Here is a 19,531-nt window from a genome sequence, read left to right on the forward strand (position 1 = left end):
CACGCGCAGGTCGCGCGAGGCGGTTGGAGGCGGGGCGCGGAGCTGCGGCGCGCGGCCGGCTGCCAGCCTGGGGGGCGGGGGCTGACGTGGCACGAGGCCTCTGCAACCCCAGAACCCCCGACCCCGGCCCCCACGTTGTCGCCGATTCCCGGCCCTCTCGGTTCCGCGCTGCCCCCCTTAAAAGCTGGGGCCAAGCACAGGAGCCACAGGCGTTGCGGCCAATGATGCCGCTCACGGTGAACCTGATGCCCAATCAAAAGGCGCGGCTGCTAAGGGACGGGTGGGAACCACGCCTGACGCCAGGTGACTCCTGGCAGGGCGGGGAACGTGACTCGGTCAGCTGATCGGGTCCCGTGCCGCGGGCGAGCCGTCGGGGACGGAAACTGCGGGAGCGCGCGGGCAGTGGCCAGCCGCGGAACGCTTGGGCGCTGCAGCCAAGGAGGGTGATGGAGGGGCGTCAAGAGCCTGGGAAGGAGAACAAGGTAAAGAGAAAAATGCAACCCCCCTCCAGCCTCCGCCTCACTCCGTGGTACCCAGTGGTGCCCAATCAGGGAGTGGGGCGTGTGTGCGTGTGTTCGCGCGCGCGCGTGAGCTCGAGGATAGACCTGAGCAAGGGGGTAGGGCGCCTCTGTGACACCTGCACGGGGCCAAAGGAGACAGGGTTTACCTTCCCCTGACAGATGGAAAGGGACCGGCACTGCCACTCACTCCTCCCCTCCCTCCCCAGGTTCTGGCTTCATGGCCCAGAGGAGGAAGGAAGCCTGTTAGGGATTGAGAAGGGGATGGAGTACACTTCTTTGCCAAGGAAGGAATCTGGTGCAACACCAACGGCTTCACTTTTGTACCTGTGTTCATATAATATAAGATCATTAATTCTTCACTCTTTGCTTGATTTCAGTCAACAAATAGTTATTGAGCAGCCTTGGGCGCATAGCGTGCACACTTTTGAGAGTTGGAGGTATGTGCATAGTGGGCTGTGGCTGAGGATGCGGATGGAGTAGCTGTGGTCCATCCTTGAAGTCCCCTCTCCCTCAAGCAGTTACCAAACAATACAGGTTAGAACAGAGATACTAAGACAGCAGGGGGTAATATAGAGGGCTTAGGGACCCACTGTACCAACGAGCCAGATTGTGTGTTGGGGGGATTGTGGTGGGACAAAGGAGCTTGCCCTGGGGATGTGGGAGAAGCCAGGAAGTGAGGAGTGCGGTTCAACCGGAGTTTGGAGGGGTGAGAGGGCCCGAGAGACACAAAGCATGGAGGAGAAAATATGTGTTTCAGTGTTTATCTGTGTTCATATTCATGATTAATTTAATTAATATATGTAAGATGCTTAGATCAGTGCCTGGCATATAGGAAGCTCAAGTTATAAGTGTTAGCTATTATTACTGTTTTTGTTATATCTCTTATCATATGGGATGTGTGCTGGGCTATCAGACTGATGGCTGCATCCCCAAACTTTGTAGGTGCCAGGCTCTCTGAAAGCCCACTATTAGATCATGTCCACTAGAGTAAGCATTGCCTTCTCTGAGATTCTCTTTTATATAGAGATGTAAAGAATACTAAATGGGGGCGCCTGGGTGGCTTAGTCGGTTGAGCGTCCGACTTTCGCTTAGGTCATGGTCTCGCGGTTCGGGGGTTCGAGCCCCGCGTCGGGCTCTGTGCTGACTGCCAGCTCGGAGCCTGGAGCCTGTTTCAGTCTGTGACTCCCTCTCTCTCTGACCCTCCCCTGCTCACGCTGTCTCTCCCTCTCTCTCCTAGAAATAAATAAAAATATTAAAAAAAAAGAATACTAAATGAAGATGTAAATAAAAGTATAATAGAAACGAATCTGAAATAACGCAAAAATACTTGCTTAATCTAACGGAAGTCAAGAAAGAAAGAATAAAGGAACAAAAAATAGATGAGCCAAAGGAAGAAAAAAAAAGGCAAGATGGCAAGTTAATAGCCTATATCAGTAATTACAATAATTAGCAGTAGACCAAACACTCAATTAAAAACATATTCATGAGGGTGCCTGGCTGGCTTAGTTTGTAGAACATGCAACTCTTGATCTTGGGGTTGTGAGTTTGCACCCCACCTTGGGTGTAAGATTACTTTATGTTTATTTATTTTTGAGAGAGAGAGAGAGAGAGAGAGAGACAGAGTGTGAGCGGGGGAGGGGCAAAGAGAGAGGGAGATATAGGATCTGAAGCAGGCTCCGGTCTCTGAGCTGTCAGCACAGAGCCCAACACTGGGCTTGAGTCTACGAACTATGAGATCATGACCTGAGCCCAAGTTGGATTTTAACCGCCTGATCCACCCAGGTGCCCCAGGTTATTTTTAAAAAAAAACATTCAAAGGGGCGCCTGCGTGGCTCAGTCGGTTGGGCGTCTGACTTCGGCTCAGGTCATGATCTCACGGTTCGTGGGTTCGAGCCCCACTTTGGGCTCTGTGCTGACACCTAGCTCAGAGCCTGGAGCCTGCTTCAGATTCTGTGTCTCCCTCTCTCTCTGACCCTCCCCTGTTCACGCTGTCTTTCTCTCTCTCAGAAATAAATAAAACATTAAAAAAAAAAAATCAGAGGCACCTGGATGGCTCAGTGGGTTAAGCATCTGACTTTATTTTCAGCTCAGATCATGATTTCAGCATTGTGGGATCAAGCCCCACATTGGGCTCTGTGCTGACAGTGCAGAGTCTGCTTGGGATTCTCTCTCTCCCTCTCTCTTGCCCCTCGCCCCTTCTCTCTCTCTCAAAAATAAACTTAAAAAATTCATATTGGATTTTTTTTCAGATTGGATATTTATTTATTCATTCATTCATTAATTTGTTCATTTATTTATTGGGGTGCCTATTGGGGTGGCTCAGTTGGTTAAGCAGCCAACCTCAGCTCAAGTCATAATCTTTTTTTTTTTAATTTTTTTTAAATGTTTTATTTATTTCTAGGAGAGAGAGAGAGACAGCGTGAGCAGGGGAGGGTCAGAGAGAGAGGGAGTCACAGACTGAAACAGGCTCCAGGCTCCAAGCTGGCAGTCAGCACAGAGCCCGACACGGGGCTCGAACCCACAAACCGCGAGATCATGACCCAAGCGAAAGTCGGACGCTTAACCGACTAAGCCACCCAGGCGCCCCAGCTCAAGTCATAATCTTAACGTCTGTGGGTTTGAGCCCCATGTCAGGCCCTGTGCCTGGAGCCTCCTTTGGATTCTGTATCTCCATTTCTCTCTGCCCCTCCCCCACTCACATTCAGTCTGTCTGTCTCTCTCAAAATAATAAACATTTTAAAGTTATTTATTTATTAATAGAGCATGAGGTGGGGGAGAGGAGCAGGGGGAGAGAGAGAGAGAGAGAGAGAGAGAGAGAGAGAGAGAGAGAGAATCCCAAGCAGGCTCCATGTTCATTACAGAGCTCAATGCGGGGCTTGATCCCGCAACCCTGTGAATATGACCTGAGCCGAAACCAAGAATCAGATGCTAAACTGACTGAGCTACCCAACCACCCCAGACTGGACTTTTTTAAGACAACTATATTCTGTTAAAAAGGACATGCTTTATAAGGACACAAAAAGAGCGCTAACCAAAAGAATGCTGGCATGGCTATGTTAGTTAATTTCAGACAAAGTAGATTGTAAGACAAGTATTACTAGAAATAAAGAGGGACATTTTTTTTAATGTTTATTTATTTCTAGGAGACAGAGAGAGAGACAGCGTGAGCAGGGGAGGGTCAGAGAGAGAGGGAGTCACAGACTGAAACAGGCTCCAGGCTCCGAGCTGGCAGTCAGCACAGAGCCCGACGCAGGGCTTGAACCCACGAACCGTAAGATCATGACCTAAGCGAAAGTCAGACGCTTAACCAACTAAGCCACCCAGGTACCCCAAGAGGGACATTTTATAGTGATTAAGGAGTCAAGTCAACAGGAAGATAAAACAGTCCTAAATTTATATGCAACTAATAATATCGTTTTAAAATATGCAAAGTAAAAGATTATAGAATTAAAAGGAGAAATAGACAAACCCATAATTACAGTTAGAGATTTAACACAACTCTCTCAAGTGTTAGAACAAAAAAAAAAATCTGTAAGGATTTTGAAGATTTAAAATACCATGATTAATCTATTTGATCTAATTGGTTTACGTAGAGCTCTGTACCCAATAATTGCAGAAAACGCATTATTTTCAAGTGCACTTGAAACATTTACCAAAATACATCATATATTGGGCTATAAAGCAAGTATCAACAAGTTATGAAACATTGAAATCATACATAATGAGATCTCTGTCCAGTAGGATTAAGGAATCAAAAAGATTCCAAAATATTTGGAAAGTAAGTACCATGCTTCTAAATAATTCATAGGTCAAAGAAGAAATTATAATTAAAATTAGTTTTTTAAAGAAATGACTTTGAAAATATGATATATCAAAACTCATGAGATGCAGCTAAAGCAGTATCCAGGGGGAAATTTATACCTCCAAATGCATATTTTAGAACAGAATAAAGGTGGAGAAGTCAATGATCTAAACTTCAATCTTAAGAAACTAGAAACAGCAGAGCAATTAAAACCCAAGAAAGAAAAAGGAAGGAAATAATAAGGAACAGAAATCAATTAATAGAAGATAAATATATAAACATAGAAACTCAATAATGCCAAAAATAGTTTTTTGAAAATACCAGTAAAAACTGACAAACTTCCAGGGGCACCTGGTGGCTCAGTCAGTTAAGCGTCCAATTCTTGGTTTTGGCTCAGGTCATGATCTCACAAATTGTGAGTTTGAGCCCCACCTCAGGCTCCACACTGACAGTGCAGAGCCTCCTTGGGATTCTCTCTCTCTCCCTCTCTGTCTCTGCCCCTCCCCTACTAATGCTCTCTCTCTCACAGACACACACAAAATAAATAAATAAACTTTTTTTTTTTAAATGATAAACTTCTGGGGCGCCTGTGTGGCTCAGTTGGTGAAGCGTCTGACCCTTGATTTTGGCTCAGTCATGATCTAATGGTTTATGAGATCAAATCCCACTCTCTCTCTCCCCCTCTCTCTCAAAATAAATAAATAAACTTTTTTTTTTTAAATGATAAACTTCTGGGGCGCCTGTGTGGCTCAGTTGGTGAAGCGTCTGACCCTTGATTTTGGCTCAGTCATGATCTAATGGTTTATGAGATCAAATCCCACTCTCTCTCTCCCCCTCTCTCTCAAAATAAATAAATAAACTTTTAAAAAATGATAAACTTCTAGCAACACTGATAGAGAGCAGGAGAGAGACTGAGAGGAAGGAATGGAGAAAATATTAATTACCAAAACCAAGAGTGATTAAGTGCACATTGCAAGAGATATTTCAGACATTAAAAAGATAATGAGTTTTTAAGAAAAAGTTTATACCAACAAATGAGAGAATTTAGATAAAATGGACAAACGACTTGAAAAATGCAACTTACCAAACCTGAAACAAAAAATCAAAATCTCATGAGGCGCCTGGGTGGCTTAGTCGGTTAAGCGTCCGACTTTCGCTTAGGTCATGATCTTGCGGTTCGTGGGTTCGAGCCCCGCCTCGGGCTCTGTGCTGACAGCTAGCGCAGAGCCTGGAGCCTGTTTCAGATTCTGTGCCTCCCTCTCTCTCTGATCCTCCCCTGCTCATGCTGTCTCTATCTCTCTCTCGAAAATAAATAAAAATATTTACAAAAAAAAATCAAAATCTGAATAGTCCAGGGGGTGCCTGGGTGGCTCAGTCAGTTAAGCATCTGACTTTGGCTCAGGTCATTCTCTCATTCCTGAGTTCGAGCCCCATGTTGGGCTCTGTGCTGACAGCTCAGAGCCTGGAGCTTGCTTCGGATTCTGTGTCTCCCTCTCTCTCTGCCCCTCCCCCACTTGCACTCACTCTCCTTCAAAAAGTATAAACATTAAGAAAATCTGAATAGTCCTATGTCTATTATAGGAAGTAAATCTGTAATTTAAGTTTTCAAAAATACCTCTCTAAGCACATATAATGTCACATGTGAATTCTTTGAAGCATTAAAAAAAAGCTAATACCATTCTCGTATAAATTATTCCAAAAACAGAAAGAGAAAGCACAATTCCAACTTATTTTAGGAGAACAACATAACCTTGATACAAAAACCCGTCGAGAGGAGATGGGTGATGATGACGGTTGTACCACACTATGAATATACTTAATACCAACAAACTGTTTGCCGATGATTAAAATGAATCTTTTGTGTTATGTATATTTTGCCACACACAAAAAAACTGTCAAAAACATTAAAAGAAAGGAAAAATACAGGTTAATATCTCTTGTGGACATAAATGGAAAAATCACGAACAAAATATTATCAAGTTGAATAGGCAATATATAAAAACAGACTACTTCATGATGAAGGCCTTATTCCAGGAATGTTGGGTGGTTTAATAATTGAAAATTAATCAGTGAAATTCAGCACATATACAGAATAACAGGAGAAACCATATGATGTCTCGATAAAGGGAGGAAACATTGATTTAAAAAAAAACACTCTTACCAAAACTAGGCATAGAAGGGAGTCTCACTGATCTGATAGGGTATCTAAAAACATCTTCAGGCTTACAAGTTGAATGCATTCCCTCTGAGATCAGAAACAAGGCAAGGATTTCCTTTTTCACCATGTCACCACTTCTGCCTTGTACTAGAAGTTCTAGCAAATGCAATAAGGCAAGAAAAAGAAATAAAAGGTATAAAGTTTGGAAAGGAAAAACTAAAACTCACTATTTTATATCATAGGATTGTATAGGAATGAAATCCAAAATAATCTACAAGCTATTCTAAAGGTAGTATGTAAATTTAGCAAGGTTCTTGGACACAAAGTAAGTATATAAAAATCATTTGTGTGTTTCTACATACTAGCAATAAATAATTAGGAAATGAAAAATAATTTTAATGTTATTTGAAATAGCAACAATAGTAAAAAAAAAAAAAAAATCAGTGGGCACCTGGGTGGCTCAGTCAGTTAAGCCTCTAACTTCGGCTCAGGTCATGATCTCACGGTTCTTGGGTTCAAGCCCCATGTTGGGCTCTGTGCTGACAGCTCAGAGCCTGGAGGCTGCCTCAGATCCTGTGTCTCCCTCTCCCTCTTCCCCTCCCCTGTTCGTGCTCTGTGTTTCTGTCTCTCAAAAATAAATAAACATTTTTTAAAAATAATAATAATAAATCATAAAATACCTAGGAATTACTCTAACAAAAAATGTGGAAAACCTTTACAGAGAACCCTACAAACCATTACTGAGAAAAATTTTAGAAGACCTAAGTAATTGGAAAGATATTTCATGTTGATGGATTAGAAGAAGCAAAATTGTAAAAATGTATATCCTTCCCAAATTGATCTATAGATTCAATTTAATCTCAATCAAAATCCTAGCAGGTTTTTTGGGTGAAAATTCACAAAGCTGACTCTACAATTTATACAGAAACGTGAAGAGCTATAACAGCCAACGTGATTTTTAAAAGGAGCAAAGTAAAATCTGTTTGATTTCAAGTTTGTCAATTACAGTAATGAGGACAGTGTGCTATTATCAAAAGTACAGACATGAAGATCAGTGGAACAGAATAGAGAGTACACAACTGATAACACTTGTGAAGCCCATTTATTTTCTACCAAGATGTGCACCAAAGCAGGGGCGCCTGGGTGGCTTAGTCGGTTAAGCGTCCGACTTTCGCTTAGGTCATGATCTCACAGTTCGTGGGTTCGAGCCCCGCGTCGGGCTCTGTGCTGACTGCCAGCTCGGAGCCTGGAGCCTGTTTCAGAGTCTGTGTCTTCCTCTCTCTCTGACCCTCCCCTGCTCACACTGTCTCTCTCTCTCTCCTAGAAATGAATAAAACTTTAAAAAAAAAAAAAAAGATGTGCACCAAAGCAAATCAATACTCAAAAGAATCTTTTTAGAGCACCTGGCTGGCAGAAGAGTATGGGGCTCTTGATCTCCGGGTCATGAGGCCGAACCCCATGTTGGGTGTAGAGATTACGTAAATTAATAAACCTTAAAAAAATAGTCTTTTTTTTATTTATTTATTTTTATTTATTTATTTTTTTACAAATAGTTTATTGTCAAATTAGTTTCCACATAACACCCAGTGCTCATCCCCACGAGTGCCCTCCTCCAGGCCCATCCCCCCTCCCCCCCACATCCATCAGTCCGCAGTTTTTGTCAGCATTCAAGAGTCTCTCATGGTTTGCCTCTCTCCCTTTCCCCCACCATTTCCCCCTTCTTCTCCCCCTTGTTCCTCAGTTAAGTTCCTCCTAATCCTCCTATACGTGCAAACATATGATATTTGTCCTTCTCTGCCTGACTTATTTCACTCAGCATAACACCCTCAAGGTCTATCCATGTTGCTACACATGGAAATAGCCTTTTTTTTTTTTTTTTAACAAATAGTGCTAAAATGACTGGCTATTTATATGGCAAAAATGAAACACAACCCATACCTTACACTGTATACAGGATGAATTGAAAGTGGATCATAGACATAAATTTAAAAGCTACAACTGTTAACTTCTAGAAGAAGAAAAAGAATATCTTTATGACTTGGGGGTAGGCAAAAGTCTCTTCAAGAGTACACAAAAACCCTTAATCATAAAAGAGAAGACTGACATATTGGAGCTTGTAGAATTATAAGTCATTAAGAGAGTAAAAAGGAAACCAAAGAATAGGAGATACGGGCAACACATGTAACTGACAAAGGGCTTGTATATAGAGTTCCTACAAATTAACAACAGTAATAATAAAGACAATCTGATTTTTAAAAGAGGAGGGTAGAGGAGGAGCAAAAGACCTGAAAAGGCACTTTACAAAAGATATCCAAATGGCCGATAGGTACATAAAACGATGTTCAACATCATTTCTCATCAGGGAATACAAATTAAAGCCACAACGCACAATTATCCTACCTTGACCAGTAGAGCTAACATAAAAAGCACTAACAACTCTAAGTACTGGCATGGGTGCTGTGTAACTGGAACTTTTGTGCAGTGCTGGCAGGAGTATAAATTTGTACGATCACTTCGAAAACCTGGCAGTATCTATGAAAGCACTTAAACACATGCCTACCCTGTGAGCAAACACTTCTCATACCCAACAGAAATGAGTACTTAGGTTCCTCAAAAGACACATGCAAGACTGTTCGTGGAAGCCTCATTCATAATAGGCCAATCTTGAAATAATCTAAACGGCTACCAACAGTAGAATAGATAAATAAACTATGATACGGAATACCACACAGCAATGGAAGAGAATTACTGCTGCACTCAACAACATAGATAGAGCTCATGAAGGAACACGAAACAATGGTGTCTACTTCATTTCTGTGACATTTAAGGCCAGGTAAATGTAATCTATGGTGATAGAAGTCAGAAGAGTCGTCCATAGTGTGTGTCAAACATAGGCCAAAGCCTGTGAGAAGAGAGAGTGAGGCCCCTGGATGCGAGAGGTGGGGAGGTGCCTGTTTACATATATACTGGTGAGCAATTCTCGAAGGTGGAATGGCCTTTTAACCCTTCACTTGGCACAGTGGCATAGACATAGTAGGTGTTCAATAAATGTGTGTTGTAAAGCTCAATGCAAAAATGAACTAGTAGTTTGGTGCCTCACAGATCTTTTCACTTAGAGAAATGCACACGCTTTGCCCACAAGCCACTGCCTCTTGGGACTAAAAGTGGTGCATGGTCTCAGGAACCCCGCAAAAGGGGTGAGAACATCTAATCTAACTGACTTTAGGCCCTGGTGGAAAGGTACCTGAAGTAACCAGCTGGGGAAGAGGCAAGCTGGTAGCTAAGAAAGTATTTGGGGTCTGGAACTGAGAAACGGGGTTCACATCTGGTCCTGCCACTTTGCAGCTGTGTGTGTGATTTCAGACCAGTTGTTTTACCTCCCCAGTGGTCTGCTTTCCTATCTATAGAATGGGGAGTATTCTGGTTGCTTCTGAGGATGGAAGTGTGGGAAAGTGTTGTAGTAATTGTAAAGCCCTGAGCAGTGACTTTTCAGGATCCCTCTAGGGGTAGCTGGTGACCCCAGGGCACTGGCAAAGCAATGCTGCTGAGGTGGGCTTTGCGGGAGGCCCTGAAGTCGGCGGTGAGGATGCTGGTAAGGGGCCGTGGTCAGTCATGTCTGAAACCTCCCCTCCCCAGCAGCCCTCCTCCGTACCAGTGGACCCACAGGGAGACAGCTCCTTACAGGTGGAGATCTCTGATGCAGTGAGCGAGCGGGACAAGGTGAAGTTCACTGTTCAAACCAAGGTGAGGCTGCCAAGGGAGTAAGAGGGCAGTTCAGATGCCTGCCTCCGGAGGCTTCAGGAGCCTGAGGAGCCTGCTGCCCCCAGCCTTGACCAGGGCGTGGTAGGCAGATGCCAACATAGACTTTGGGCCCTGGTCCTCAACTTGGCTCTTGCCCGCTGCCACTCTGAGAAAGCGAGCATCTTGTCTAGTCTCCATTTGGCCTTTTGCCTCTGGCCACAAGTCCTAACCACCCCCTGTCCATCATCCTAAGTGATATCATGGACGCCTGAGCCACCAAGGCCCACCTTGGGCCCCACCTCGGGGGTGGGATCGGGGAAGCCCAAAGGTGGGTGCCCAGGATGCTTGATGGGTGCGGGTTTGGGAGGGGAGGAGAGACACCTCAGACCGGCTTCTCGGCCTCCAGAGCTGCCTCCCTCACTTCGCCCAAACGGAGTTCTCCGTTGTGCGGCAGCATGAGGAATTCATCTGGCTACATGACGCCTACGTGGAAAACGAGGAGTACGCCGGCCTCATCGTGAGGAGGGGCAGGGCGGGCGGGGGCTGTGTGGAGCGGGCCTGGGTGCTTGGATGGGGATAGAAGACTGGGCCACACTCCCCCGTACTGGGGGATGGCCTTCTCAGCAACGAGAGAGCCTCCCAGCTCTGTCCCTCCTTTGAGCAGATCCCCCCAGCCCCTCCAAGGCCAGACTTTGAGGCTTCGAGGGAAAAGCTGCAGAAGTTGGGTGAGGGGGACAGCTCCATCACGCGGGAGGAGTTTGCCAAAATGAAGCAGGAGCTGGAGGCGTGAGTGTTACCTCCTTTCCTTGTCTCTCATGAAGCCCCAGGCCCACCCCCTTCCAGAGAGTCCTAGGATTTCATCACCTGTGGATAGTTAGAGAGCCTGACCTCTGACCCCAGGGCTTCTGAGGGGAAGGAGGCAGGATGATCAGAGCCCAGGAGGGCCTTGAGCTTCCTGCCATTTTCTGCAGGGAGTACCTGGCAATCTTTAAGAAGACGGTTGCAATGCATGAGGTCTTTCTGCAGCGCCTGGCAGCCCACCCCACCCTGCGTCGAGACCACAACTTCTTTGTCTTTTTGGAATACGGCCAGGATGTGAGCTGGGCCAGAGCACTGGGGTCGCCCTTGGGAGGGGGGCGGGGGGGGGCACGATGCTCCGTGGCCTCAAGGCTCCATCTCATCAGTTCCACAAGTGGCCTGTGCCTGGGGTGGGAAGTGCAGATGCCCCCACCCCAACGTCATACTCTCCCCATGCCTGCCTCAGCTCAGTGTCCGGGGAAAGAACAGGAAGGAGCTCCTTGGGGGATTTCTGAGGAATATCGTGAAGTCTGCAGACGAAGCCCTCATCACCAGCATGTCAGGGCTCAAGGTGACCCTTGGGGCCCCCTCTGCGGGTTCAACCCAGGGCCTCAAGTCCACAGCAAAGATTGAGGCGAGGGTGGCTGTGGGAGGGAAGGCACTGGGGGGGGGGGGAAGGGGCATGTGCTACCCCTGCGTGTCCATGGGTGCCATGCTCCTACTGACTCAGCATAAGTGGCTTCTGTCTGGCTCCCTTAGGAGGTGGATGACTTCTTTGAGCATGAGAGGACATTCCTGCTGGAGTACCACACCCGGATCCGGGATGCCTGCCTGCGGGCAGACCGTGTCATGCACTCCCACAAGTGTACGCAGGGCCCAAGGGGCCCTGGGATCTCTGCCCCCTCTCCCCGGCATTCCTACTCCGGGCAGGGAGAGAAGATATCAGGAAATGCCCCGTGCCTATGACCATAAACACCAGGGGTGGGGCTTGATGTGCAGACCAAGGGGCTCTGATGGAGGGCTATTCACCAACAGGCCTGGCAGATGATTATATCCCGATCTCTGCCGCATTGAGCAGTCTGGGAACACAGGAAGTCAACCAGCTAAAGACGTGAGGACTCCCTTTTACCCCTCCTGCCCTATGCCTGTAATTCTGTGTCTGCCCACGAGGGGTCGCTGTGGAAACCTACTATGGCCTGTAGGTGGGAGGTGCAGTTCCTGCTGGGATTTGGGAGAAGTGAGGGAGATTTCCCCAAGAGCGAGTGCCAAGGGCAGGGAGGCTTTAGGGAACACCCCCTCAAGATCTCTGCCCTAACTCTTCCCCACTGCCTCCTAGGAGCTTCCTCAAACTGGCAGAGCTCTTTGAACGGCTAAGGGTGAGTACTGCCTTCTGTATCGGAAGGCCACCCAATAATCCTTTGCAAGGGACGAGAAAGTTCTGAAAGAGGAAAAAAGCCCCAGGGTCATTTTGGAATGTTCAGTGATAACTTGGACCCAGTGGTACCATGGACCCACTGTCAGTTAAGCCCTAATGAGGTAGAGTGGGGATGGGGATCCAGCCTCAAGTGCGTCTGGGTGGTGTTACGGGAGGGGGTGGGGACCAGGCTTGCCAAGCCATTTACAAGGGTGTGCCACGTGCCTCCGGGAGGCTGCACTGCATTGCCAACATCCTGCCCCAGACACTCACTTCCCTAACTTCTCCAAGATCGCTGCAGCGTGCCAGTCTTTCTAAAATGTCTCTGGATCACATCTCTTCCCTGCTCAAGGCCCTTCAGTGACCTTGCCCCTTCCAGAAAGTGCCCAAAATACAAAGCCCAAAGTCCTTAGCTTGCACTTTATGCCTTTTGGGACCCGACCCCCGCCATCCAAGTGCCCCCACTAAACTCATGAACACACACTAGGCTTGCACACCTGCAGCGCCTTTGGCTGTTGTCTAATTCCTACTCAAGCCCCAGGATCTAGACCAGATGCCAATCCTCAGTGGTTTTCCGTGGCCTGCTCCCATGAAGATCAGGGTCTGACCTAGCATGGTTATCAAGTGACTTTTGGCTGTTTAGATGAGCAGCAGCACCCCAGCCTTTAGCTGCCCCTCTGCAAGCTCCCTCCCCAGCCTCCAAACTTCCTGATTCAGAAGCTGGAAGGCCGAGTGGCCTCTGACGAGGACCTCAAGCTGTCAGACATGCTGCGATACTACATGCGGGACTCACAGGCAGCCAAGGTGAGACGTGGCCCCGGAGGGAACCTCGGGGTTGGAGGACAGCAAGGCTGGAGCAACGGGGGTGGGCAGGTAGGGGAGGCCGCGGACACCAGTGATCCTGAGCCCCTGGCGGCCCCAGGACCTGCTGTACCGGCGTCTGCGGGCACTGGCCGACTACGAGAACGCCAACAAGGCACTGGACAGGGCGCGCACCAGGAACCGGGAGGTGCGGACCGCTGAGAGCCACCAGCAGCTGTGCTGCCAACGCTTTGAACGCCTCTCTGACTCAGCCAAGCAGGGTAAACCCCACGGCCCCCAAGCCCCTGCCACTGGGCAGCCTACCCTCCCAGGGTCCCCACTTCCCCTCCCTCCTCTCCAGAGCTCATGGATTTCAAGTCCCGCCGCGTGTCCTCCTTCCGCAAGAACCTCATCGAGCTGGCAGAGCTGGAGCTCAAACATGCCAAGGTGAGCCCTCCGACCCCCGTGCCCTCTTGCTGTCTCCGCCGTCCACTCCCAGACCTGTAGATTCTCACCAAGCGCTTGCAAGCATGTGTTAAGGGAGAGGTGGACCTTGAGCAGCCCTGGTTGAGGTTCAGGGTCAGGTTTCATCTTGGACCAGGACCCCTCCTATGATGGGTAGTAAGCCCTCCATTAATGGCAACTGTTGTTGCTGAGGAGGGGACAGGAGTTACAGGTGTAGGGGTTAGAACAGCACCCTGAAGGAGGGCGCAGGGAGGCAGGGGTGGGGGACCATCAAGGACCTCTCTCTCATGCAGGCCAGCACCCTCCTCCTCCGGAACACCCTTGTCGCACTCAAGGGGGAGCCTTAGAGCAGCCAGAGCCTGCTCCAGGGCCTTTTAGTGCAAGAGTCCACATTTCTCCCCCCTCCCCTCCCCACCACCTCCACAGTGACCACTACCCAGGCCCCATGACCTCCCAGGGCAAGCCCAAGGCCCATTCCCACCCAAAGGTATCAGGTCCTGCAGGGGGAAGCTAGGGCAGCATGGCTACAATACTTGGCCACAGGTAAGCAAAACCCCAACTTTGGGGAGGCCAGGGACCTGGACCTCCCTTCTCTCCTGAGGGGCAGCCCCCAAGCACCCTGTCCTCCCCCACCCCTGGAGTTCATTTGTCCCCAACCTGTTCACAAATAAAGAACCTGGTTCTTGCTACAAGGAGGCCTGTTTGTCCTCATTTCCCACCGCTCTAGGGCCCACCTTTACTGCGGCACTGTGGACACCCGGCCCTGGGTAGCCCCCTGCAGTGTCGTCAAAGGGAACCAGCCCTGCCTGCTTCCCTCTTGGCAAGCTCCAAGAAACTAAGGGACCAGCTTTAACACCAGGAGCGTTTTTTTCCCTCCAGTTCAGGTGACTGGGGTGGGGAACTGTAATCCTACACCCACACCCTTACAGGGTATGACTTCTAAGTACTTTTACCTCCCAGGCAGGTGAAAACCCAAAGTACAGGCTGGCGAGCGGGCCTGCAGCAATGTGTCGGCAAAAGGCTCAGGGCCGCAGCCAACACCCTCTTGGTTAAACACAGGGAGGTGGGACCCAAGACACTTGGGTCTGAAGTCCTGGGCTGCACCTGGCTTGGCCCCACCCTGGACTTCAGTCACATCTGCAGAGGGCCAAAGGCTTAACTTGGCTTCTGACTCACAGCAGCCACTGCGCCCAGCCCTCAGAGATGAGTCAGCCATCCATGAAAGGTGGCAGAGAAAAACCAAAGAAAACCTTGAAGACAGACTGAACAGCTAGAGAGGCAATCTGTGACTTTCAATTTCACAGCCTCCCTTAGGCAGAAGGGAGCGGGGAGCCAGGGAACAGGCTGCAATGAGTGGAGCCCACCTGGGTCAAGGCTACAAGCATTAAGAGCTCAGGCATGAAGCCCTTCTGCTCATGGGGCTCCTGCACCTGGCAGCAGGTACACCCTGGCTCAGCTACCTCCTTAACAGCCAGTTTGGCACTAACTGTGGCATCACCTATGAGTGTCAGAGGGAGGCTCTGCTAGTCGCTGGGGTCCAGCAAGCAAGGGGTGAGTGGAGGCTTGGTACAGGAGAGATGCTGCGCTCATCATCTCAGCATGCCTCCCCCGGCAAGGTCCCTGGGGGCCCAACCCTGAAACAAACATCCCATTAGTGAGCCTTTTTATTGTTGTGTGTGTGGTTTTTTTTTTTTTTTTTTTTTTTTAATTGAAGGTCCCTTACTGGTCCTGCCTCCATGAGTGGCCAAGACCAGGGGCAAAGGGGAGGGGAACCAGGCGGCGCAAGGAGGGGTCATCTCCACAACATTCCATTTATACACAGAACTAAACAGACAAGCACAGAGTCACTATTGCGGTTAGAAGTTGGCAGCACGGGAAAAGGGAGGAACAGGTAGGGAATTGGGGTATCGTTAAAAAAAATACAGGCCCCCCCCAAACTGGGGTGCCTGGGGGGAACTTGGTCTGCTTCAACCCAAGAGGAATCAGAAGATCAAAAGCAGTTTGGGAAGGCCAGAACCGTCAGGGATGGAGGAAGGAGGAAGGTCCAGGGGGGGGAGGGGGCTGTTTGGCAACTGGGGTGAAGGGACTGCCCTCCCCCTGCTGGGATCCCCCCAGCCCCTCCGGTCTGGCAGGAAGGGGGCAGCCTGCAACCCCCACGGGCGGGTCTGGGGCTGCCAGATGCTCCAGGCAGGGGGCTGGAGGGGGCTCACAAAGGCTTGCCCTCCAGGGAGATGACGGCACTGCCCCCCAGTTTCTCTGCCAGGGTGCAGCGGTCCTTGACCTCCTCGTAGCAGTTTGCCTGTAATTCATGCTTGATCCCTGTGAGGAAGAAGGCGAGCATCTGTGAGCAGGAAGCACTGGGGGAGGGGAAGTCGGGGCTGGGAAGGAGCCAATCAGAACAGATGGAAGGGACCTGGTTACCTTCCAGCAGGCAGGGAAGGGGGGGGGTATCTCGTATACCATGCCATTCACCCCACCCTGCAGCCAAAGCCTGAGTGAAGAGGCACATGGCACCAATGCTGGCCCTTACCCGTCAGCTTCTTCTTGATGGCGTCCTTGGAGCTGGCATAAATCATTTTACTCTTAAGAGGTGCACATTCAGGTGCCCTGGAGGGAAACAGAGTCCAAGAACATACAACAAAGTTCCCTCTTCAAGTCTAGCTGAGTGTCCTCAAGTGGGAGAGGACCTCAAGAACCCTGAGCTAATCCTCAGAGTTCAAGCTTTTATCAAGTTCCTCCCCCCCCCCCCACACCTGAGTTAACTAGGAGCCACAGAGGCTCCGTCCTGAGAAAGAAGGGTGGGGCGGGGGGGGGGGTCTCACCAGAAGATAAACACCAGGTCCTCCTTCTTGCTCTCCTTGGTCTCGTAGGTGGCATCATAGAGAGCGTAGCGGCAGTCCTTGTCTGGCAGCATCTTGACAAAGGTGGCATAGGGGTCGTCTACAGTCTGGCCCACGTCCCCCACCAGGATCTCCTTGCCCTCCTCCAGGATGATGTTCTTCTTGTCCTCGCTGAGGCAGAAGAGTACCGCCTTCTTGCGCTTCTTCACCTCCTCTGGCGTCGAGGACTTACGAACCTTCATGTCATTGAACACTTTGATGACACCATCAGAGACCGCCACACCAGAGGCCTGGGGGACGAGCCACATATACTTTACAAAGGAAAAATCTCTGGGACTCCCTCGGAAGTCTCCTTTGCAATCTTAGGAGATCTGTCTAGATGTCAACAAATGTAATCCTCAACCTGAGATCATCGTTCTCCTTCCCAAGACAAACGTCACTATTTTTCCCACCCAAGTTCTTCTCAAAGAACCAGACAGGACACAACCCCAGAATGGCAACCACAGAAGAGACCTCTAACCGTGGAATTCAACTGCATTCCTCCCCCCCCCCATCTTACAGCCTAGAAACTGAAGACATGTGAACAGCAGAACCTTGGCTTTGATGTGAGCCCAGAATTAAAAGAACCCACAGGCCACTGACTCCTTTCATAAGGTACTCTGTCTCAGTCTCTGGATAAAAGTGTTGACTCAAAACTTCACAGATAGGGAAAGGGGACCCAGGCACCCATACCATAGTTAGCCCCCTCTTCTGCAAAGAGAACCACAATGGTACGTGAAACACCAATGAGCTCGATAGCTCTCATGAAGTCCATCAGAATTACTCAATGCAGTCTTTACACAAAGCATCCTCTTTGCTGGGGTCTTCTTCAATCGAAGCAAGAACCACAACCCCTCATTAAGGCCCTATCCCATAACCGCACCGTCCTCCCGGAAAAATGCAAGACCCCAATGTCGCTGATTGGAGTTAGCCGGCCAAACCCAAGTGCCCACGGACCTCGAAAGCTCCTTAAACGTCTTTGAGTCATGTTGGGGAGCACCCAAAATAGGAGAGGGGCTACTGTCTACAGTGAAATCGACCGTGCCCCCCGCTCCCGGAACTGCAGAGGAAGCCGGCCACGTGACTCTGCCGCTTCCGGAGAAGGCGGAGAAAAGCGCTCTCCAGGGCCCGGCCCGGCCGGGAGAGAAAAACTGTCCGGAGGCCTCAGCCCCAGGAATGGCTTTTACCGACCGGCGTATCAGCCCCGGCCGCTGCCGGCCGACGCCCGGACAAGTTACACGAACTTCAGTTCTCGTAGCCCTGGGGCCGAACAAGGGGCAGGCGGGGTGGTTTCCGGGCGGTGCCCGCCTGGGTCACTTCCCTAAACTCGGCTCCACCCTCAGGCCCCATCCGGGAGAGCCGAAGGCCCCGCTGGTCCAGGGCTTCGGGCCCAGCGGCGAGGCGTGAGCTTGTGCGCACGCGCCGGCGGACAGCGCCGTTCCAGCCTTTGCCGGATGTACGGAGCACAGAACCCTGGTCGCTTTGTGGGCTCCCTCGCTTCCGACCAGAACTGTGATCTCCCCGGTGCAAACCCGCGGCTCCGTGTCGCGCGCTGCAAGCCCCTAATCCCAAGCGCCAGCGCCTGGACCCCGACGCCCTCGCATCCCCGTTGGCCCAACGCCCCCGCCCCTCCTGGGTGCAGACATCCCTGCCACCTGCTCTCGAGACAGACTCGCCAGCCGAGGGAGGGTGACGCGGAGACAGGAACAGCCCTGGGTGGGGTGCGCGCGCGCCAAGACCGCTCGCGCGCTTTTCCTTCGCCGCCCCCGGGGCCGAGTTCCGACGCCGCATGCTCCCGTCGGGCGCGCGCCCCCGTGAACTGACTTGCCTCGGCGCGCGCCCCCGGCTGCTCCGCGAGGGGCGGGTGCGCGCGCGCCCCGGACCCCTCCCCCACAGCCGGTGTCCGCGCGAGCGCACCAGCGCGGTGGGGGAGGGGAAGGGAGTCCAGGGGGCGCGCGAGCGTCGTCCGAGGCAGCCCTCCCCAGCGCCCGCGGGCGCGCACGCGCGTCCCAACGCCGCCCGCCCCTCAGCTCGAGACCCTCATCCCGCCCGGGGCGCTGGGGAAGGGGGTGCCGACGTCGCTCCCCCATTCCCTCCCCCCGCGCGCAGACCGACTCGCAGCCACCACCCCTCAGTCGCCATGGCCTGCTGCTCACCATGTTTCCGGAAGCGAAAGGGAGATAGCAAGGAGAGTCAGAAAAGATGAGAGCCGCTGCAGCTGCTGCCGGGATCCGACTGAACGCGGCCTCTCCCGGCCCCTTCCGTTTAGTATGAGCCGCACAATGAGGGGCGGGGCGGGCTTCCGGCGCCCTCCCCACGGGCCGACGGGAAGTGAAGTCCAAGGGTCCTGCGCCGTTCTCGGGCTCGCTGGGTAACGGAGTCTTTTTCGCCGTCGGGCCTTCGAGCGCCACATTGCATGCTGGGAGACGTAGTCCGAGACAGACGAGAGGGGCGGGGCCATGGCACGCAGAGCGCGCCCATTGGTCCAATTTTCCAGGAAACGCTCAGCTGAGCAAAGGGCCCCGGAGTTAGGTAATGTGACCCGAAAATGAGTCCTCGACCTCGACGCTCTTTATCCGCAGCGAAACTGTTTCCTAAGATCCATCTTGACACTTCCTTGTCTGAAAATTTTGAGTTAGTATTTTGCTTTTCTGAGTTGAAGCAACTTATCTGTCGGCCTGGAACCCAGTCCTAGAGCAAGGAGAATAGGAAGTACAAGGCGTCTTCAATCCAGTAAACAATTCATTGAGCACCCTTCATGTGCAAAGCCACTCGCATACGGAGAAAAGGCCATATGCAACTTCGATAAAATTAGAACAAGAGAAAAAAAAACCACTAAGGGAAGACTACAAGAAAGTCTGAAAATAGAGCTTTTTTTTTTTTTTAAGATGTCTGACATTCACAAAACAATAAAGGGAGAAGGGCATGGTTTTGTGCGATCAGTTCAATTCA

General features: G+C 50.4%; 2 protein-coding genes across 4 annotated transcripts; one reads left to right on the forward strand and one right to left on the reverse strand.

Moving 5' to 3' along the window:
- The first annotated feature begins 65 nt into the window (after nt 1-65).
- Nucleotides 66-14,392, forward strand: SNX32 (sorting nexin 32). 3 transcript variants are annotated; one of them, XM_039244890.1, is made up of 13 exons: nt 67-482; nt 10,118-10,225; nt 10,629-10,739; nt 10,887-11,008; nt 11,194-11,317; nt 11,487-11,591; nt 11,780-11,885; nt 12,056-12,131; nt 12,357-12,396; nt 13,152-13,238; nt 13,357-13,516; nt 13,597-13,682; nt 14,127-14,392. In XM_039244890.1, exons 1-13 carry the CDS (start codon nt 447-449, stop codon nt 14,127-14,129), a joined length of 1,164 nt encoding a protein of 387 aa, XP_039100821.1. In that variant the 5' UTR covers nt 67-446; the 3' UTR covers nt 14,130-14,392. The 3 variants fall into 3 exon arrangements, with proteins under 3 accessions (XP_039100819.1, XP_039100821.1, XP_039100820.1); XM_039244889.1 differs by having other exon boundaries at nt 68-482; nt 13,994-14,392; XM_039244888.1 differs by lacking the exon at nt 14,127-14,392 and having other exon boundaries at nt 66-482; nt 13,597-13,924.
- A 1,008-nt stretch (nt 14,393-15,400) lies between these two features.
- On the reverse strand, nt 15,401-18,850 carry CFL1 (cofilin 1). Its single transcript, XM_039244922.1, has 4 exons — nt 18,736-18,850; nt 16,523-16,830; nt 16,231-16,307; nt 15,401-16,019 (listed from the first exon to the last, which is right to left on the reverse strand). The coding sequence occupies exons 1-4, from the start codon at nt 18,736-18,738 to the stop codon at nt 15,907-15,909; spliced, it is 501 nt and encodes a 166-aa protein (XP_039100853.1). The 5' UTR covers nt 18,739-18,850; the 3' UTR covers nt 15,401-15,906.
- Nucleotides 18,851-19,531: the final 681 nt, after the last annotated feature.

This window comes from Hyaena hyaena, unplaced genomic scaffold, assembly GCF_003009895.1.
Source record: "Hyaena hyaena isolate Hyena2069 unplaced genomic scaffold, ASM300989v1 scaffold_248, whole genome shotgun sequence".
In the NCBI taxonomy this organism is placed as follows: Eukaryota; Metazoa; Chordata; class Mammalia; order Carnivora; family Hyaenidae; genus Hyaena; species Hyaena hyaena.